Source organism: Cetorhinus maximus, chromosome 11, assembly GCF_964194155.1.
Source record: "Cetorhinus maximus chromosome 11, sCetMax3.hap1.1, whole genome shotgun sequence".
Taxonomy (NCBI): Eukaryota; Metazoa; Chordata; class Chondrichthyes; order Lamniformes; family Cetorhinidae; genus Cetorhinus; species Cetorhinus maximus.
In genome coordinates this window covers 1,887,073-1,910,115 of record NC_135889.1, presented here as the reverse complement: position 1 = coordinate 1,910,115, position 23,043 = coordinate 1,887,073, and the positions used below count along the sequence as shown (strand labels likewise).

Genomic DNA, 23,043 nt, shown 5'->3' with positions numbered 1-23,043 from the left:
GCGCCGGTCTTCACAATGGAAAAGGACGAAGTAGATATATCAGGGTGGGGGACTGTGAAATATTAGAAGAAATTAACATAGAGAGAGGGGAGGTACTAGTGGGTTTAGCAGCCTTAAAAGTGGATAAATCCACAGGCCCAGATGAGACGCATCTCAGGCTGTTGAGGGAGGCAAGATATCAGGAGCCCTGACAGTAATTTTCAAATCCTTTCTGGCTATAGGTGCGGTGCCAGAGGACTGGAGGACTGCTAACATTGTCCCATTATTAAAAAAAGGAGGAAGGGATAGAGGAGGAAATTATAGGCCAGTCTAACCTGAGTGTTGGGGAAGCTGCGAGAAGAATTCTGAGGGACAGAATTGTTCAATCCCCTCTGGCCACAGGTGAGGTGCCAGAGGACTGGAGGGCTGCTAACGTTATCCCATTATTAAAAAAGGGAGGAAGGGATAGACCAGGAAATTACAGGCCAGTCAGAATAGCTTTGGTGGTGGGAAATATACTAGAAAGAATTCTGAGGGACAGGATATATCTGCACTTGGAGAGACATGGATTAATCAGGGATAGTCAGCATGGATTTGTTAAGGGAAGGTCGTGTTTGACAAATTTGCTTGAGTTTTTTGAGGAGGTAACCAGGAGTGTTGATGAGGGTAATGCATTTGATGTGGTCTACATGGACTTTAGCAAGGCTTTCGATAAGGTCCATCATGGCAGACTAGTCAAATAACAAAGAACAAAGAAAAGTACAGCACAGGAACAGGCCCTTCGGCCCTCCAAGCCTGCGCCGATCATATTGCCCGTCAACTAAAACATTTTGCACTTCCTGGGTCCGTATCCCTCTATTCCCATCATATTCATATATTTGTCAAGATGCCTCTTGAACACCACTATCGTACCTGCTTCCACCACCACCACCTCTAGCAGCGAATTCCAGACACTCACTACCCGCTGCGTAAAAAACTTGCCCCGCACATCTCCTCTATAGTTTTCTCCTCTCACCTTAAATCTATGTCCCCTAGTAATTGACTCTTTCACCCTGGGAAAAAGCTTCTGACTATCTACCCTGTCCATGCCATTCATAATTTTGTAAACTTCTATCAAGTCACCCCTCAATCCCCGTCGCTCTAGTGAGAACAATCAGAGTTTCTCCAACCTCTCCTCATAGCTTATAACCTCCAGGCCAGGCGGCATCCTGGTAAACCTCCTCTGCACCCTCTCCAACGCCTCCATATCCTTCTGGTAATGTGGTGACCAGAATTGCACGCAATATTCCAAGTGTGGCCTAACCAAGGTTCTATACAGCTGCAGCATGACTTCCCAGCTTTTATACTCAATACCTCTGCCAATGAAGGCAAGCATGCCATATGCCTTCCTGACTACCTTATTCACCTGCGTTGCCACTTTCAGTGACCTGTGGACCTGTACACCCAGATCCCTCTGCCCGTCGATGCACTTAAGAGTTCTGCCATTTACTGTATAATTCCTGCCTGTATTGGACCTTCCAAAATGCATTACCTCACATTTGTCTGGATTAAACTCCATCTGTCATTTCTCCGCCCAATCTCCAACCAATCTATATCCCATTGTATCCTTTGACAATCCTCCTCACCATCTGCAACTCCTCCAACCTTAGTGTCATCTTAAAACTTACTAATTATCCCAGTTACATTTTCCTCCAAATCATTTATGTATACCACAAACAGCAAAGGTCCCAGCATTGATCCCTGCGGAACTCCACTAGTCACAGTTCTCCATTCAGAAAAGCACCCTTCCACTGCTACCCTCTGTCTTCTATGACCAAGACAATTCTGTATCCATCTTGCCAGCTCACCTCTGATCCCGTGAGACTTTACCTTCTGTACCAGTCTGCCATGAAGGACCTTGTCAAAGGCCTTACTGAAATCCATGTATATAACATCCACTGCCCTTCCATCGTCGATCATCTTTGTCACTTCCTCGAAAAACTCGATCAAGTTAGTGAGACACGACCTCCCCTTCACAAAACCATGCTGCCTCTCACTAATACGCCCATTTGCTTCCAAATGGTAGTAAATCCTGTCACGAAGAATCTTCTCCAATAATTTCCCTACCACTGACATAAGGCTCACCGGCCTGTAATTTCCTGGATTATTCCTGCTACCCTTCTTAAACAATGGAACAACACTGGCCATTCTCCAGTCCTCTGGGACCTCACCCGTAGCCAGTGAGGATACAAAGATTTCTGTCAAGGCCCCAGCAATCTCCTCCCTAGCCTCCCTCAGTACTCTGGGGTAGATCCCATCTGGTCCTGGGGACTTATCCATCTTAATATTCTTCAAGACACCTAACACCTCCTCTTTTTTGATCTCAACGTGATCCAGGCTATCTACACACTCTTCCCTAGACAAATCGACCGCTAAGTCCTTCTCTTTGGTGAATACTGATGAGAAGTATTCATTTAGTATCTCTCCCATTTCTTCTGACTCCACAGACAGATTCCCACCTCTGTCCCTGAATGGGCCTATCCTTTCCCTGGCTACCCTCTTGCTTTTTACATATGTATAAAAGGCCTTGGGATTTTCCTTAATCCTGGTTGCCAGTGACTTTTCATGACCGCTTTTAGCCATCCTGACTCCTTGCTTAAGTTTCTTCCTACTTTCTTTATATTCTCCATGGGCTTCATCTGTTCCCAGCCTTCTAGCCCTTACGAATGCTTCCCTTTTCTTTATGACTAATCTCACAATATCCTTCGTTATCCAAGGTTCCTGAAACTTGCCATGCTTATCCTTCATCCTAGCAGGAACATGCCGGTCCTGAATTCTTATCAACTGACGTTTGAAAGTCCCCCACATGTCAGCTATTGATTTGCCCTCAAACATCCGCCTCCAGTCTAGATTCCTCAGTTCCTGCCTAATATTGTTATAATTAGCCTTCCCCCAATGAAGCACCTAGAGAGGTGAGAGTAAGAGCCCGTGGGATCCAAGGCAAAGTGGCACATTGGATTCAAAATTGGCTGAGAGGCAGGAAGCAGAGGGTGATGGTAGAGGGATGTTTCTGTGACTGGATGTCTGTTTCCAGTGGGGTTCCACAGGGCTCGGTGCTCGGGCCCTTGCTGTTTGTGGTGTACATAAATGACTCGGACTTAAATGTAGAGGGCATGATCAAGAAGTTCACGGATGGCATGAAAATTGGTAGGGTGGTAAATAGTGAGTAGGATAGCTATAAACTGCAGGAAGATATCAATGGACTGCTCCGGTGGGCAGAGCAGTGGCAAATGGAATTCAACCCGGAAAAGTGTGAGGTAATGCAGTTGGGGAGGGCTAACAAGGCAAGGGATTACACTATGAATGGCAGGACCCTGGAAAGTACTGAAGATCAGAGGGACATTGGTGTGCATATCCACAGATTCCTGAGGGCAGCAGGACAGGTAGATAAGGTGGTTAAGGAGGCATATGGGATACTTGCCTTTATTAGCCGAGGCATAGAATATAAGAGCAGGGAGGTTATGCTGGGACTGTCTAAAATGCTGGTTAGGCCACAGCTGGAGTACTGTGTGCAGTTCTGGTCACCACATTATAGGAAGGATGTGATTGCACTGGAGAGGGTGCAGAGGAGATTCACCAGGATGTTGCCTTGTCTGGAGGGTCTGAGCTATGAGGAAAGATTGGACAGGATGGTGCTGTTTTCCCTAGAGCAGTGAAGGTTGAGAAGGGACCTGATAGAGGTGTATAAGATTATGAGGGGTATAGATAGGGTGGATAGGAAGGCACTTTTTCCATTAGTCGAGGGATCAATGAACATGGAGCATAGATTTAAGGTGAGAGGTAGAAGGCTAAGAGGGGAATTGAGAAGAAATGTTTTCACCCAGATGGTGATGGGAGACTGGAACTCACTGTCTGAAAGGGTGCTTGAGTGAGAAACTCAAGTAACATTTAAGAAGTATTTAGATATTCACTTGCATTGCCATAGCCTCCAGGGCTATGGGCCAAGCGCTGGAAAATGGTATTAGTCAGATGGAGTATAGTCAGATCTTTGTTAACCGATGCAGGAGTGATGGGCCAAATGGTCTCCTTCTGTGCTGTAAATCATCTATGAGTCTATGAAAGACAACGGAAGGTCTGTAATTCTTTGCTCTGGGCATGTGAAACTGTGGTACTGTTTCGGCTGAGTCAGTGAGAGAGAGTGCCTGGAAGGCAGCTCGAATGCATCTGTTGACCCAGGGAAGAGGAACATCAGAAGGAGAGTTTGAAACTCTAGAGGTGAACCCTTGCAGAAGGCCAATGAGAGATAGCTTTGGTTTGGGAGAATATTCCAAGGCAAGGCCTTGGAGAGTGGAGGTTGGAAACCCTTGTAGGAAAGATGGAATTCAGTGAGACTGGTTGGCTCACTGTGTGACAAGCATCTGGGAGGGAGTGGAGGAGAGACCCATAGAATCTGGTTGAGGTGACATCTGTCACTTGGTTTCAGAGTGTGGTGTGTCTGACCACAGGGTGCGATAGGTTCAACAATTTCAGATCATGAACTCTCTCCTCCATCCCCACCCCCTTTCCGATCCCCCTTTTTCTAATAATGTAAAAGGAAATCCTTACAAATATTTTTCTTTTCCCTCCTATTTTAAAATTTATTTTGACCTATTGTTTCATCTCCACCTTTTAGCCCAATTCGATCCCTTCCCATTAGATGCTAATGTATAGAGCGGGGCTGCATCCAAGGCATCTTGTTGTGTTTGGGAAGGTGGAAGACTCTCCTGGTGAGTAACAGGTCATAGTCAGCACACATCTCCAGCAAGTGGAGACAATTGCTGTTACAATAGTCAACACCATTATTCTGAGGACCAGGGCCCCGGGGAGGAGTTACACGCAATGCAGAACACCGGGGCTCGGGGGCTAAGGTGGCCCAGCTCTGTGTTGCCATCTAGGTGAGCAGCCAGAGAGCTTCAGTCCTGAAAAATTGGTTTTAAAAAACACAGAAACTATCGGTCTGACAGTTCCAGTTTTTTTTAAAGCTGGTCTTGCAGGCCGGTTTCACCGCTAGTTGTTGCACTGCTGCTTCCAACCTCTAGGTTCTGTTGTTTTTTGAAAAGCTGCCAGAAAACCACGAGTTTGTAAGAAAGTAAAAACCGGGAGTGATGCAAATCAGGGTGTTGAGTCACTAGCGCCTGTTTTATTACTCTTTCAAAGTCTGGGAATGAAGTCCCTATTTGTCACTGTTACAGACAGGAGAGAGAGACAGACAATCTGTGCTTATGTCCTCTCACCAACTGTCCTTAAACAGAAGGTGTTTTGAATTACTTTTGAAGTGTGCTGTTTTCCAATCCCTCGGTTTGTGTGATCCAATTTACTAATAATTTGTAGCAAACTTGTGTTATGATTAACTCATAAGGGTAGTTTATTATTTCACATTCAAAGGCCAGGAGAGGAGTGTTCGCAACCTCCGACTCCACTACACACAAACACCCACCCACACACACACACACAGAGTTAATGGGGCGGGGGAGGGGTGGAAAAAAGAGCGTTACAACTATGAATAGTAACAGTACAAGAATCACAGAAATGAACATTAGAATATGTGATACTTTTCAGGCTGGAGGATGGTTTGTAGTTGAGTTCCCTTGAGGTTGGTATTGGGACAAAAACAGAAAATGCTGGAAAAACTCAGCAGGTCTAACAGCATCTGTTGAAAGAAAAACAGAGTTAATGTTTCGAATCTATAAGACTTGAAAAGAGGTAAACATCAGGAAAAATGTGATGAAATTTATCCTGTTTAAGTGGGGATAGAGCAGGTGAAGCTGGATAGAAGGCCAGCGATAGCTGGAGGCAAAGGAGAGATTGAGAAAGATGTCATGGACAAAAGGACAAAGGGGGTGTTAATGGTAGTGGTATTGGCTCAAGGAGGTGCTGACAGTGGCATTAAAGTGAGAAAGCAGAATGTGGTAATAGCAGAGTAAGGGTAAGCACTCTGGAAAGAACAACATGAACAAGTGACAGATGACCCTTGTGGGGGTGGGGGTGGGGAGAGGGGCAGTGATGGGAAAAATATCAAAAATAGGATAAAAGGTGGGGATGAAACAATGAATAAATTAATAAAAATGAAAATAAATAAAATAGAAATAAGTGGATAAAAAATAAAAATAAAAATGAATATTGAAAAAAGGGGGTATAAAAGGAGTGAAGATAGAGGAGAGAGTTCATGGCCTGTTAACACCCCTTTGTCCATTTGTTTGTGACACCTTTGTCAATCTCTCCTTTGCCTCCAGCTATCGCTGGCCTTCTATTCAGCTCCACCTGCTCCACCCCTTTAAACAATATAAATTTCATCACATTTTTGCTTCTCTGTAGCTCTGAAGAAGGGTCATACCGACTCGAAACCTCAACTCTGTTTTTCTCTTCACAGATGCAGTTAGACCTGCTGAGTTTTCCAGCATTTTCTGTTTTTGTTTCAGATTTCCGTCATCCGCAGTATTTTGCATTTATATTGGTTTGGGCACCCTTGCTTTTCCTGATATATATATTAATGATCTAGATCTTGGTGTGCAGGGGACAATTTCAAAGTTTGCTGATGATGCGAAGTTTAGGAGTGTTGTGAACTGTGAGGAGGACGGTGTAGAACTTCAAGAGGACATAGGCAAGTTGGTGGAGTGGGCAGATAGGTGGCAGATGAAGTTCAATGCAGAGAAGTGTGAGGTGATGCATTTTGGTAGGAAGAACATGGACAGACAATATCAAATAAGGGGTGACATTTTGAAGGGGGTGCAGAAGCAGAAAGACCTGGGTGTATATGTGCAGAGATCATTGAAAGTGGCAGGACAGGTGGAGAGAGCGGTTAACAAAGCATATAGTATCCTGGGCTTTATTAATAGGGGCATAGAGTATAAGAGCAGGGAGGTTAGGCTGAATTTATATAAGACACTCATTAGACCTCAGCTGGAATATTGTGTACAGTTCTGGGCACCACATCATAGGAGAATGTGAACACATCGGAGAGAGTGCGGAAGAGGTTTAGAAGAATGGTTCCAGGGATGAGAAACTTCAGCTGTGAGGATAGATCGGAGAGGTTGGGACTGTTCTCCTTGGAGAGAAGAAGGCTGAGAGGAGATTTGATAGAGATGTTCAAAATCATGAGGGGGCTGGACAGAGTAGATAGGGAGAAACTGTTCCTGCTCGTAAAAGGATCAATAACGAGAGGGTACAGATTTAAAGTGATTTGCAAAAGAAACAAGTGTGACATGTGGAAAAACTTTTTCACACAGTGAGTGGTTCGGGTCTGGAATGCACTGCCTGGAAGTGTGGTGGAGGCAGGTTCAATCGAGACATTCAAGAGGGCAATAGATGATTATTTGAATAGAAACACTGCTGTATAAGGCTCTCTCCTGGAGCAGCACCCAGAGAGAATGCAGGGGCAGTGCACTTTCTGTAACCTGGGCCAACCTGTTCAGGACATGAACACTGATATCCATGGGACCCTCGAAGCACGACAGAGCCTGGACAGAAGAGCTATCTCTCCCTTAGAAGGGGCAGAATCAGAGATGGGACTTCCATCCATGCAACATCTTACTGGCCTACCAGCTTGGGACCAATCAGACCAGGAAGATCAACTTCCTATTATTATTTATAAACGTGATGGGAAAAACTCTTCATTAACTGTGACTCTACTCCTTTGGTTAGGTTCAGGATTTCGGAGAAGGTATATTCCACGTCAACTTAACTGTTGATGTCCAGGAAACTGTGTGCAACAGAAGCTCTGGATTGGATCCGGCAAATTGTTCACTGATTCCTATCCCGGACGCTGTGAGTATTCCAATGTTAGTCATTCGCTTCTCCGTTGTAATTAATCCTTTCACTGGGAGCTTTCGTCTGACAGTAAAATGCACAATGACCACCCATGGAGTATTTGAGATTTAGTCCACTGTTGGTTAATATTTCTGATTGGCCCTCACACAGCAGAAGCCAATAAAGCAGCTCACTGTGTCTCAGTGGTGTAGGGACAGTTTTGGGAGGCAATGGTGCCAACATGGGACAAGCTTGGATCAGTGACTGGGCAATTATACAATCAACTACACCATTGATTTTGATGCAGGAGCCTTCACAATGAATCTCCTCCATTGTCCATCTGGACAGGACTGTCTTCCATTGGCTCCTCTCACATTGACCTGATAGTGACCAGGCATCTCCAGCAATGGCTTCACTCCCTACCTCTGCACAGTTACGTGTGGGATGTATGCCACACTTCCACATCTCCATGCTGCCCCTTGGCAACATCTTCTGAAAACATGGTGTCAAATTCAAACATGTCTTCTCATGACACCAGCTCTAGCTCTCCATCATCTCTCACAACCCTTCCATCATCTCTGTGCTGTCAGCCTGCTTCCCCACCGTTCATAGAAACAGGTGAAACAGGAGCAGGAGGAGGCTATTCAGCCCCTCAAGCTGTGCTGCCATTCAACTAGAACATGGCTGATCTTCTATCACAACGCCATTTACCCACGTTATCCCCATATCCCTTGATGTCATTACTATCTAGAAAACTATCAATCTCTGCCTTGAGCATACCCAATGACTGAGCCTCCATAGCCCTCTTGGATAGAGAGTTCCAATGATTCAGCACCCACTGAGTGAAGAAATTCCTCCTCATCTCAGTTTTTAATGGCCTGTCCCTTGTTCTGAGACTGTGTCCCCTGGTTCCAGACCCCAACCCACCCCAGCCAGAGGAAACATCCTTCCTGCATCTCTCCCGTCGAGCCCTGTAAAAATCCTGTACGTTTCAAGGAGGTTGCCCTTCATTCTTCTAAACTCCAGAGAATATCACCTCAGTCTCCTCAATCTCTCCTCATAGAACAATCCCGCCACCCCAGGGCTCAGCCTGGTCGACCACTGTTGCACTTTCTCTCTGGCCAGTATATCCTTGCCTGGGTAAGGATACCAAAATTGCACACAATATTCCAGGTGTGGTCTCACCAAGACTCGATACAATTGCAGCAAGACATCTTTACTCCTGGACGCAAATCCTCTTGTAATAAAGACCAACAAACTATTAACCTTGCTAATTGTGTGCTGCACCTACATGTTAGTTTTCAGTGACTCATGAACAAGGACATCAACACTCCCCAATCTCTCACCATTCGAGAAATACTCGGCATTTCTGTTTGTCCTGCCAAACTGGATAACTTCACATTTTTCCACAGGATATTCCATCTGCCATGTTCTTACCCACTCTCTTAGCCTGCCTAAATCCCCTTGAAGCCTCTTTACATCCTCCTCACAACTCAAATGCCCACCTAGTTTTGTGTCATCAGCAAATTTGGAAATATTACATTTAATCCTCACATATAAATCATTGATAGAGATTGTGAACAGCTGAGGCCCCAACACTGATCCCTGTGGTACTCCACAAGTCACAGCCCTGGCAAGCTGAGAATGATCCATTTATTCCTACTCCCTGTTTTCTGTCTGTTCACCAATTTTCAATCCATGCCAGTATATTCCCCTAATCCCATGTGGTCTGATTTTGTTTCCTAATCTCCTTGTGCGGGACCTTATTGAAATCCCACTACAAATCAAAACACACCCACATCTACTGGTTCCTTATCTATTCTGCTGGTTAAATCCTCCAAAAGCTCCACAGGTTTGTCAAACACAGCATCTTTTTCATGAATCTATGTTGACTCTGTCCAATCCTACCATTATTTTCTAAATGTCCTGTTATCACATCATTAATAAGAGATCCTAGCATTTTCCCTACTACTGATGTCAGGCTAACAGGTCTGCAGTTCCCTGTTTTCTCCCTCCCTCCTTTCTCCAACTAGTGGGGTGACATTTGCCACTTTCCAATCTGCTGGAATCATTGCAGTTTCTATCGACTTTTGGAAGATGATCACCAATGCATCCAATATCGCTACAGCCACTTCTTTCAATACTCTGGGATGTAGGTCATCAGGTCCAACTTTCAGCCCCATTAACTTCCCCAGTACTACATTTTTACTAACACTAATACCTTTCAGTTCCTCATTCCTGCTAGTCCCTTGGTTCTGTTACTTCTGGGAGTTTTTAGTATTTTCCTCTGTGAAGATAGACACAAGGGCAGAAATTCACCCATGCCAGGCAGGCTTGGTGTGGGCTGGCAGGAGCAGCCAGGAAGCTGACCACCATCCGCGATAGGGTCCGGGCCGCGGTTTCACACTAGCGTGCCAGTGAAGGCCTGCCCAGCATGAGACACAAGCGGCAGCGCTCAGGGCTGCCTGTGCAGCTGGGGGAGGAGGGTGAGTACGAATATCATGCAAGTGTGTGAGTGCGCACCACATAATCTCCTTGAGGCACAGAACTGCCTCAGGGAGATGAACATAACTTTTTAAAAAATTAAGATTTTATGTTACAAAACATGTCCCTTCATGTTACTCTGTCACAGGGTCATGTTAATAACTAAATTTAACATTTTTATTTCATTTGTATTTGCTTTTGGAAACCTCATCCTGCCTGTGGGCAGTGAAAATTTTCTTTTAATTAACTTTTTCAATGGCTTTACCAGGCCCTTTAATTGTCAGTGGGCTCATTGCCCACTCCGGCGCACGCCCACTGACCGAATTATCGTGCGAGTGTGCAATTACGTCAGGACAGTCGCCCGATGTCATTGCGCATCATTTTACGCTCGGTCAGGTTGGATGCGCATCCGGCCAATGGGCTAAAACTTTGGCCCAAAGTATTTGTTTAGTTTCTCTGCCATTTCCTTATTTCCCATTATAAATCCTCCTTGTCTCTGCCTGTAATGGGCCCACATCTGTCATTGCTAACCTTTTCCTTTTTAGGCACCTATGGAAGTTTTTACAATCCGTTTTCATGTTTCTCAGTAGTTTACTTTCATAATCTGTTTCCCCTTTCCTTATCCGTCTCTTTGTCTTCCTTTGCTGAATTCTAAAATTGTTTCCAACCCTCAGGCTTAATTCTTTTTTTGGCAACTTTATGAGCCTCTTCCTTTGATCGAATAGACTCTGTAACTTTTCTTGTTAACTACGGGTTGAATCGCTTTTCCTGTTGAGTATCTATGCCCTAAAGGAATGTGTATTTGTTGAAAGGCATGTACTAATCTTTCAACTGCTACTGTCTGTCTACCATCATATCTTTTAATGTAGTTTACCTATCTACCACAGACAGCTTTCCCCTCATACCTTCCTAGTTTCCTTTGTTTAGATTTTAAGACCCTAGCTTTGGATTGAACTACATCACTTCCAAACTGAAAGCAAAATTCCATCATATTATGGTTACACTTCCCTAAAGACTCTTTTAAAATTAAATTGCTAATTATCTCTTTGTAATGACTTGATGCACTGGACAGGTTTCAACAAGAAACAGATAAACTTTATTACAGACAGTTTTTCAGAAGCTACATGCTTAAACAGGATCCTCAACAGGAAAGCTCCACCCCACCCCCCACCCTCGGGTGTCATTTGTTGGAGTCTCCAAGAACATCACGTGACCTCTGATAAACAGTTGGAGAGGTTTTACCTTCAGTTACTACATTCCCACCCCCTTTAGTTTTTTTTACACTTTCCATTTACAGGGAAACATTGAATATCCAGCAACATATACATATATACAACTTCAGGTGATTGAAGATTAAGTCTGTGAGGTGGTTTCCTTATTTGGTTAGAGAAACGTAGCTCTACCATTTGAGGTTCTTCCAATGGATCGACCTGATCAGGAACTGCAGTACCAGGTACATCACTAGAAAGTGGCAGCTCAGTGTTTGACAACAGTACAGACACATCGGGTATGTCTGTTCTAGGTCAACCTGTCACCTCAGGTATTAATAGTTTGATGTTATTCACAGGCGGAATAGCTGGTTGTTGGATAGTCTCTCTAGTTCTAAGATGGTCCACATGTTTTTGAATAATTTGGTCTTACACTTTTACCTGGAGGGGCAAGGGACCAGTTTCGGAGACAATTGTACCAGGAAACCATCAAAGTCCACTTCCAAAATTCTGCAAGAAAACTGTACCTCCTACAGTGAATCTTTGAGCTTTGCTATGAATACCGTGATTCAATTTTTGATTACTCTGATTCTTCTCTACCCCTCCCGCCCTTCTAAGTTTGGCAACTCCAGACTTAACCTTGTATGTGGGTGGCATTCCATCAGCAATTCGGGTGGTGGTTAACCCATAGTCGAATGAGGCATTGTACAATAAGTGAGAAGAAAGTGGGGAAGTCGAGTTTCTAGGGTAGCTTCGGGTAAAGTCTTCAATCCAGATTTGAAAGTTTGCACAGCTCTCTCAGCGAGGTCATGTGATGAGGGATAATATGGTGCTGTTTTAATATGTCCAATTCCATTTAAACTCATGAATCTCTGAATTTCTGTACTGGTAAAGGCTGTACCTTTATCTGAAACAATGACTTCCGGTAGGCCGTGTACTAAAACAATGACGCAACTTTTCTATAAGACGTAGGAGCAGAAGTTGGCCATTCGGCCCATCGAGTCTGCTCTGTCATTCAATAAGATCATGGCTGATCTGATAATTCTCAACTCCACTTGCCTGCCTTTCCCCCATAACCCTTGATTCCCTTACTTATTAAAAATCTGTCTATCTCAGCCTTGAATATACTTAATGACCCAGCCTCTACAGCCCTCTGCAGTAAAGAATTCCACAGATTGACTACCCTCTGAGAGAAGAAATTCCTCCTCATCTCTGTCTTAAAATGGCACCCCCTTACTCTGAGATTATGCCCTCTGGTCCTAGACTCTCCCACAATGGGAAACAACCTCTCAGCATCTACCCTGTCAGGCCCCCCAATAATCTTATATGTTTCTATGAGGTCGCCTCTCATTCTTCTAAACTCCAATGAGTACAGGACCAACCTACTCAACCTCTCCTCATAAGAAAATCCCTCCATCCCCAGGATCAACCTAGTGAACCTTCTCTGGACTGCCTCCAATGCCAGTATATCTTTCCATAGATAAGGGAACCAAAACTGTTCACAGTATTCTAGGTGTGATCTAACTAGTGCCTTGTATAGTTTTAGCAAGGCTTCCCTATTTTTATACTCCATTCCCTTTGAAATAAAGGCCAACATTCCATTTGCCTTCCCTATTACCTGCTGAACTTGTATGTTAGCTTTTGGTGATTCCTGCACAAGGACCCCCAAATCCCTCTGTGCTGCAGCTTTCTGCAGTCTTTCTCCACTTAAATAATATTCAGCTTCTCTATTCGTCCTGCCAAAGTGCATAATCTCACATTTTTCTACATTATATTCTACCTGCCAAGTTTTTGCCCACTCACTTAACCTGTCTGTATCCCTCTGTTGACTCTTTGTGTCATCCTCACCACTTGTCTTCCCACCTATTTTTGTGTCATCCACAAACCTGGCGATAATACATTCACTTTTCCTCATCCAAGTCATTAATATATATTGGAAATAATTGTGGCTCCAGCACTGATCCCTGTGGCACTCCACTAGTTACAGGTTGCCATCCTGAAATTGCCCTCCATATCCCAACTCTGTCTTCTATTAGTTAGCCAGTCCTCTATCCATGTTAATATACTACCCCCAACACCATGGGCTCTTAACTTATTAAGTAGCCTTATGTGCAGTACCTTATGGAATGCTTTTTGGAAATCCAAATATATTACATCTGCTGGTTCCCTTTATCTATCCTGCTTGTTACCTCCTCAAAGAATTCTAATAAATTTGTCAGGCACGATTTCCCCTTCATGAAGCCATGCTGACTCTGCTTGGTTATATTACACATTTCTAAATGTTCTGTTATTACTCCCTTTATAATAGACTTTAACATTTTCCCAATGATGGATGTTAAGCTAACTGACCTGTTTTTTTGTCTCCCTCTCTTTTTGAATAAGGGTGTTACATTCCAATCCTCTGGGATTTTTCCAGAATCTCAGGATTCTTGGAAGATTACTACCAGTGGATTCACTGGGCTGAATTTCCCTGTCGGTGAGCAGGGGGGGCGGGGCCCGCTCGCCGATGTGTAAAATGACGCGGGATGATGTCGGGCAGAACCCCCGATGTCATTCCGCCCATTTAAATTTTCAGGAAGGCGTGGGGTGCAGCAAAATCAGCTGCGGGCCCGCCGACCTGTCAATGGCCAATTGAGGCCATTGACAGGATCATTTATACAATTAAAGGACCTGCTCGTCCAACCTTAAGGTTGGCGGGTCGGCCAGGAGCCCCGGCGGCAAATAGAAAAAACATGAAACCTCATCCAGCGGCGGGGTGAGATTTCATGCAGGGTTCTAAAAAGTTTAATAAAGTTATTATGTAAATTATGAACATGTCCCATCTCGTGTGACACTGTCCCATGAGGGGGACATGTTAGGGAATTTTTTTTTCCTATTTTTAATATTGTTCAAAGTGGAAGCGATCTCTCTGAGGCTGCACTTAGCCTCAGGGAGATGTGCGCTCTGTTGTGTGCATGTGGGAAAGTGCACACTCTCGCTTTTGGGGAATCGCCCACGCAGGGAGCGCATAGCGCTTCCCGCCGGACATCACGCTGGGCGGGCCTTAATTGGTCCACCCACTTAAAATGGCGGCGGGGCCGACTTCTCCGGTGGGGATCGGCTCCCCGCCTGCCAGAGATTGGGTCGGGCTCGCCCGCCCAACAGGCAGAAAATTCTACCCACTGGCTCCAGTCTTCCAGAGTCATGTGGTAAGGATTGATTCTGCTGAAGGGTGGCATGACTGGTGAACAGTCTTGTCTTTGTTGTTAAAATTTGATCTACACACATTACCAAAGTGAGGTGCAGCGTCGGAGCTATTTTACCCTTGTCGCCAAAGGTAATGACTTGCCGCAGTGGACAGGTTTCAACAAGAAACAGATAAACGTTATTATGGAGAGTTTTTCAGATGCTACACGCTCGCACAGGATCCTCAACAGGAAAGCTCCCCAAGCCCCATCCGCACTGGATGACCTGCACTTAGGGCTTATTGGTCGGAGCCACCAAGAACATCATGTGACCCCTGATAAATAGTAGGAGAGTCTATACCTTCAGTTACTACACCCTTTCTCATTGCACAATACTAAAACTCGTCTCTAATTGGATCCTCAAGGTGCTGGTGAAGAAAATCATCTCTTATACATTTCAGGAATTTGTCCTCCACAGCGTTAGTGTGAATCAGGTTTACTAAGTCTATGTGTAGATTGAAGACGCCCATGGTTACTGCTTTACCCTTGTTATATGCACCTCGAATTTCCTGATTTATGCCATGCCCTACATTACCACTTATGTTTTGTAGCCCATAAAGAATTCCTATCAATGTTTGTTCTCCTTGCTGTTTTTGAGCTTTACCCAAACTGGTTCTACAGCTGTGATTTTCCCTGAAACACATAAAGTGCGGCAGTGGGTGTAAGAAGCAGCGTTCAACCCGCTGGCCTCAATGGCTGGGTTCTCATGCCTTATCCTTTGCTTCAAACTTAATGAATTATTCATCCACGGGGATCACGCCATATAGCTGGTGGGCAGGCTGTGATTTTCCTGTCTTGCCGTGACCTCGGAGCTACTCAACTCCGGGGCACCACACTTAAAGGACGCCCCTACACTGTGTTTGTACTCTCTCAGCCTAGGAAAGCTCCACATAAGAAATGGCATCCAAAGGGAGGAAGCATGCAGTGCCCAAGTTTCATGATGCATCACCAGCGAGCCTGCTGGATGCGATGGGGACCTGCTGTGATGTCCTCTACCCTCGCATTAGACACTGGGGTTCTAGCAAGGTGGCCAATCCAACTTGGGGGCCAGTGGCATTGGTGGTCACGCCAATGCCTGCAAAAGAGGTCAGCCACCCAGTGCAGGAAGAGGGTGAATGATCTCCAGGGTAAGTCAACTATCGCTTCACTCTCAACCCACACACTCACAAGCCCATCACACATTCACAAGGATCTCACTCACTGCCACCTCGAGGGACATCACCACTCACTCTCACACACCCTCACACCTCCACCTGGCCTCATCTCCTCTGAAGCTTTCATCCTTATCCTGTCCATGGCTCCACTCACCACCCACACACGCCAGGCATCGTTATCATCTCCCCTCACGTGTGTCCTGCACACACTCCCCCCACCTGTCTTCGTGCAGGACAAGCTGGCTCACAATAAGGAGAGTCCCCAGACCGGGGGTGGGGTTCCAGAGATCTGGGTTCACATAGCCCTCGAGAACAGAGCCGTAGAGCTGGCCAGAGAGGACGTAGACGATGCCTGCGCTGACAGTGAGGTTAGCAGCGCACACCCAAGTGAGGATCCAGCGCTAGAACATCCATCAAACAACCAGGCTGTGAGCAATGTCTCCTTTTTGACAGTCCCCTGCTATTCACTAATTGTATCTCATCACAGCCTCACCCACACCCTCCACCAGCACAGAGACACACACCTCGGTGGGACCCAGCTTTAGAGTAGCCTCGGGATCACAGTCTGGTGAGCACATCGCACTGTCTGATCCACAGCAGGCGGAGACAGGGACTTCCCAGGTCCCCGGCACTCGGAGGACTGCTGGAGGCCAGAACGTTGCTGAGTCCGAGTCAGATGATGAGTCTCTGGACTCGGTCATGTCACAGTTGCTGGAGCTCTAAAGACAAGCTCGGGAACATCAGGAAGGGATGTCCGCTGCACTCCTCAGATTGTAAGGCACGATGGAGGAGTCTGTCCGCCTTCAGGCTGAGGTGATAGCGCCGGCATTGTCAACGCACCGAGGTCAACACTGGCAGGATGGCGGCCGCCATGGAGACCTTGGTCCAGGATGTCGCTCCTGCTGCATGAGCTGTACTGCATTGCTGCAGCCATTGATAGCGTCTATTAGCGTCAATACAAAGAGGTGCAGGGCAGCTCGATCTCACTCCAGCTTCCATTCTACTCAAGGAACAATCCTGGGGGCCATCGGCACCCATAGGGAGGAGGATCAGCAGCTCGACACCCCAGGCCCATCCATCTCCGGGAGTGTCCGGCCCATCCGAATCCCCTCTTCCTGTGACCTCAGCAGCTCCAGCTCCACAGGCTGAGGAGGGTGACACTGCCACACAGCAGGACCCCGAAAGCAGGCCGGGGCCCACCAGGTCTCGGCCCTCCAGAGGACACCTGCCAAGGTCATCACATACAGGGTGTTACAGTCAGCAGGCTGCCCCCACCTCCGCTATGGATGTCCGGGGAGCACCAAGACGTGGAGGCAGGGTTAGGAAGGTTAATAAGATGTAGCCACCCAATGTTGACATAGGAGTTAATCACTTGTACTCAATGTTCACAAACGTAAAGGAACTTGCAATCATTTTGTATTTCCTTGGCTCTGCCTCTTTCTTATGATGGGCTGTGTTAATGTCAGCCAGGTGTGAAATCTTTGTTTCTGTGCATAATAATGGCAGTTGTTGGTCTCCTGAGCCTCTCCCCTGTGCATTATGATCAGACCACAGTGAGTGTCCCTGTTTAATGTCGCTCTCCAGATCAGTAATGCCTGCACCTTATTACAAAGTGTGGTTGCTGCAAGAACCTCGTACTCGAGCACCACAGGGCCCTGTGGTGTGCTGTGTTGGCTCTGCAGCATTGAGGCAGAGGTGTCCCCCTATCTCACCTGCATTCTTGAGAGGTGAAGGTGTGGTGTTCAAGGGGAGAGGTGGTCATGCTTGCCGAAGGCTCATGTACTCTCAAACTCCATCCGCCTGCTGTCTCTCAGTAGGGCCTGGATGATAGGAGCCTCTTCACTGAGCTTCTGTGCACTGACCTCAGCCAGACACATGTCAGATGTTCCCAGATACAACATGCTGATCTCAGCTCAAGGTCGGAACACTTTTGCCATGTCAAGCTGATGAAGCCATGGCACACGAGTGTGCAGGCACTGAGACCTCCAACCTTCAGTGTCTGCAGCCTGAAGTTGTGACTATTGCGGGGCGGAGGGTCCCTCCACTAAGTTGGCGGACGGCGATGTTTATCCTATCAGCAGGTTACTGATCCAAATGGTGATCTCTGAGAACCACATCAGCCTTTCAGCCTGCACTAGAATCCTTCATCGCTGCTTCTTACAATTTGCGGAGGACCAATGGGATAGGAGCGAGTGTGTGGTGAGCCCAAACAGGGCTCCTCATAAGCCAAGGCGCACACCCTTGAGGGTTTCATGCTGTCTGACCATTCTGGATGTCACAAGGGGAAGGTTTGGCCATGAGGACTTGCCAATTGTGTGTCAGGGGAGGCAGTTCAATGTCATGAAGCCCAGCGTCTGGCCTCATCAATCTTAGGTGGGGTTGGGATATTTGCAACTCAGGAACCCTCACTGAAAGTGTTGGATGAGAATGTCCTATCAGCGAGCATGCCACAACTGACTGAGTCCTCTGTAAGTGCAGTCACATCAGCGGGATTTCATCTGTCTCCTTTCCGCTAGTCTAATGTCTCTGTGGATAAAAGCAAAATACTACGGATGCTGCAAATCTGAAATAAAAACAGAAATTGCTGGAAAAACTCAGTAGGGCTGACAGTATCTGCGGAGAGTTAATGTTTCGAGTCCAAATGAATCCTCTTCAGAGTTCTGGACTCAAAACGTTAACTCTGCTTCTCTCTCCACAGATGCTGCCAGACCTGCTGAGATTTCGCATTCTCTTTTCTCATTCTCTCGCTGAGAATGTTGTTTTTCTTATGCAATGTTTCTGTATCAGCATCGATGGAACTCATTGAGTGTGGCTGCCTGAGTCATGATGGACTAAGGTGGATCTCATTTCGGGGCCTTGCCTGATGGAAGGCATGCAGCTAATACCCCACTCATGATCACGCAAGTGCCCCTGTGTCTTGTAGGTGCTGTTGTGACTGGGATGCTGGGTGAATGTGTGAGGATGCAGCACCTTCTGATTCCTGAGGCTGGAAAGACCTTCTCCAGGTAACACCTCATCTCAGGGCTGCCACATGCCCTTGAGGCATCCTTATCCTTCAAAGATTCAGGGTGATGTGAGCAAGCTGTGCGACAATGCACTGTCGTCTGGAAGCTCCTGACCATCTTCACGCTGGCCCATCAGCCTCGTCCTTTGCAGGCAGCCCTTGTCCCTGAGAGTCCTGTGTCGTCCCTCGAAGGTGTTAGGGATCTAAGACCTAGTGAAGATGTGCGAGTCGTGGATTCTCCCGGGGTATCAGGTGCAAATGTGCGTGATCCGTTTGTTATGGCCGTGCACCAGCTGAAGGTTGAGGGAATGGAAGCCTTTGCGGTTGAGGTACTGGGACAGCCTGTTGCCAAGGAGATTTAAGAACCACGTCAGCCCAGTCGATGGCGTCTGCGCCTGTGGGGATGTGGAAATCTCAGCAAGGCCCAGCGCTCCTGCATCCTGGCTTGCCTGATCTCTGACGAAGTCGACAAAATTGTGGGCCTTGGCAAAGATGGCGTCTGTGACTTCTTGGATGTATTTGTGGACGGAGGCTTGTGAAATCCTGCAAAGGTCCCCAGTGGAGCCCTGAAAGGAGCCAACAGCCAATGGAGTTGAATTCCGCGGTGTCTTTCACTGCCACTGGCAGTGGATACCCTCTAAATCCCCATGGCGCCAAATCCTGCAGAAGGTGGCAAATGTGAGTGACATCTGCACGTAGCACAGGCGGCGTCTAAACACCTTCGGTCTAGCAAGGTGCCTACAAATGCCAGCCCTCCAGGGATCTTCCTCTGTGTCTGGGGAGGCCCTGCTGCCCATTGGCCTTGAGGGTTTTGCTCCTTCTGGTGCAAACCAGGTGTCTCCGTTGCCCCTTCCCCATCTTCTCTGCTGCCTATAAACAATAATACAGACACCGATAACACTAGTCCCCATCTTCTCTGCTGCCTGTAAACAATAATACACACCGATAACACTAGTCCCCATCTTCTCTGCTGCCTGTAAACAATAATACAGACACCGATAACACTAGTCCCCATCTTCTCTGCTGCCTGTAAACAATAATACAGACACCGATAACACTAGTCCCCATCTTCTCTGCTGCCTGTAAACAATAATACAGACACCGATAACACTAGTCCCCATCTTCCTGATGGCCTCCTCGCTGCAATATCAATGAGAGAGAGACAAGAATCAGCGCTTGTTTCTGAAGGTCCACTTTTGATCAAGGGATTGCCTGTGGCCTGGGCCTTGAGGGGTCCTCACCCCTGCCGCAGAGTCCTTGTCCCTGAAATGATGCACAGCGTGAGGTGCACATGAACATTCACCACAAACCCCTCAATACCTCCCCTCTACCCCACATGGTCAACTGAGGACAGCTTCAGCTATTCAACTGGATGTTGTCCTTTCAGCCCAGGCTCTGCCATCTCCCTAACCCGCACCCCAAGACTGCGTTTGGACTCATCATGAGGGTGAATCTTCATTGGCAACATTACAATAAGTTAGGGGGTCTGGAACGTTCTCCTCTGGTAAATGTTCCATGGCCACTTATTAAAGGGGGTCCTGAGGCTTGTCCAGTCACCCGCTAGTTCTGTACCTTGATAAGGCTCTTGCAGGCTGCGCACAAGGGGTTAAAACAAGGGGAACAATCATTGCCAGTTTGAGGGGTCAGCGCTGCTTGAAAGGGCATATTTGCTTCACTTGCCTGACTCCATTCATGGCAATTGAGCGGCTGCTAACCTGACTCAATTAGACCAATTTTCAGTTGGGTGACTGTTTAGTGACCCCCCCCAGCAGTCACATGTTTGTGGACAACCTTCCACACTCATTGGTCCCAGTGGAGCCCTTGCCCCAGCACCCCCTCCCCTCCCTCAGTCCTGACTTACCCCTTCCCCCAGGAGCCCCTCCCCTCCCTCAGTCCTGACTTACCCCTCCCCCAGTGGATCCCTTGCCCCAGGACCCCCTCCCCTCCCTCAGTCCTGACTTACCCCTTTCCCAGTGGATCCTTTGCCCCAGGACCCCCTCCCCTCCCTCAGTCCTGACTTACCCCTTCCCCAGTGGATCCTTTGCCCCAGGACCCCCTCCCCTCCCTCAGTCCTGACTTACCCCTTCCCCAGTGGATCCCTTGCCCCAGGACCCCCTCCCCTCCCTCAGTCCTGACTTACCCCTTCCCCAATGGAGCCCTTGCCCCAGGACCCCCTCCCCTCCCTCAGTCCTGACTTACCCCTTCTCCAGTGAAGCCCTTGCCCTGCAGCATTGTAAAAGCCACTTCAGCCTTTAACCCTGGCCTGGTCGCTATGGGGACTTGCCTGAGAGACCCCCCTGAACCTCTTTGTTGTCCTGATTGCACAGCCACATGGTATTTAAATTCAACGTGGGGGATGATTGTGGTGATGGGGCATTATAATGAGATGCAAATGTATGCTAATGACATTCAATGATGGAAAATGCAGTCTGCCATTGACGGGTGAAACGCACAATCACTTCCTCCTTTTATATCGTTGGCAAACCCATAAGACCATAAGACATAGGAGCAGAAATTAGGCCATTCGGCCCATCGAGTCTGCTCTGCCATTCAATCATGGCTGATGTGTTTCTCAACCCCATTCTCCCGCCTTCTCCCCGTAACCTTTGACCCCCTTACCAACCAAGAACCTATCTATCTCGGTCTTAAATACACTCAATGACCTGGCCTCCACAGCCTTCTGTGGCAATGAATTCCATAGATTCACCACTCTCTGGCCAAAGAAGTTTCTCCTCATCTCTGTTCTAAAAGGTCTTCCCTTTACTGACATCTCGGGTCTTCTCACGAGACTTTGTTGTCAGGCCCACCATGACACCCGCCCAGGTCAGGAGTGGATAACCTCGGCCTGCATCTTGATCTTCCAATGTAAGATCCTCTCTTACTGATATACTGATCCTATCCGTTATTAACACTGCTACCCCACTCCCTTTTCCATTTCACCATCCTTCCTAAATGTGGAATATTCTTGAACATTCAGTTCCAAGCCTTGGTCACCCTGCAGCCATGTCTCTACAATGGCAACCCGTTCACTCCCCGACCACTATTGCTGTACCTTGTTGTGAATGCTGCCTGCATTCTGATAGAGTGCCTTTCATTTTGCCTTTTTAACATTATTCCATGATTTGACCATATTTGATGCTGCCCTTTCCTGGTGCTGCCTTCCACATTCATTCACTACCTTTCTTCCCGCCATTACCAGCTTTGTTTCTCTCCTATTTGAGACTCCTGTCATATTCCCACTCCTGACAAGGTAGCTTAAACCCCACTCCCCCCCAACAGCACTAACAAATCTCCCAGTGAGGATATCAGCCATCGGTCCTGGTCCTGCTAAAGTGTAACCTGTCCTCCTTGTAAAGGTTCCACTTACCCCACAATCAGTCCCAAAGCCTCAGAAGTCAAAAACACTCCCCCCTGCACCATCTCTCCAGCCTTGCATTCATTTGCTCTATCTTCCTATTTCTGTCCTCACCAGCATGTGGCACTGGGAGTAATCCTGCCTTTGCAGTCCTGCTGTTTAATCTCTTCCTGAGCTCTCTAAACCCTGTTTTCAGGACCTCACCCCTCTTTCTACATTGCTATAAATATGGACCATGATCTCTGGCTGAGACACTAATGGGACTAAAAGCAGACAAGTCACCAGGACCTGATGACCTGCATACAAGGGTTTTAAAGGAAGTGGCTGTAGAGATAGTGGAGGCATTGGTGGAAATATTCCAGAATTCACTGGATTCGGGGAGGGTCCCAGCAGATTGGGAAACCGCTAATGTGATGCCCCTGTTGAGAATGGGAGGGAGACAAAAAAACAGGAAACTATAGGACAATCAGCCAAACATCTGTCACTGGGAAAATGCTTGAGTCCATTATTAAGGAAGAAATAGCAGGACATTTGGAAAAGATTAACACAATCAAAGAGAGTCGACATGGTTTTGTGAAAGGGAAATCATGGTTGACAAATGTGCCAAAGTTCTTTGAGGATATAACAAGCAGCGTTAACAAAAGGGGAACCAGTAGATGTTGGGCAGAATTTTGCCCTCGCCAGGTGGGCTTGGCGGTGTGGGTGGGGGAGGTCAGGAAGCTGACTGCCGCACCGCGATTTTACACTAGCCAGTCAATTAAGGCCCTCCCAGTATGAAACGTGAGCAGCAGCACTGAGCGCTGAGCCCCTCTGTGTGGGGCTGGGGCGGGGTGGGTGGGTGCAGAGTGCAAGCGGACCGAGCTCATGAGCA

General features: G+C 47.1%; 1 protein-coding gene across 2 annotated transcripts in view; it reads left to right on the top strand.

Annotated features, from left to right (window-relative positions):
* The window catches only part of LOC144686234 (uncharacterized), a 70,256-nt gene that overhangs the window by 29,304 nt on the left and 17,909 nt on the right, over window positions 1-23,043 (top strand). For both annotated transcript variants that reach the window (XM_078551325.1, XM_078551326.1), the window contains exon 3: window positions 7,639-7,761. In XM_078551325.1, the coding sequence (XP_078407451.1) occupies window positions 7,639-7,761 (123 nt within the window). The remainder of the gene's footprint in view (window positions 1-7,638; window positions 7,762-23,043) is intronic.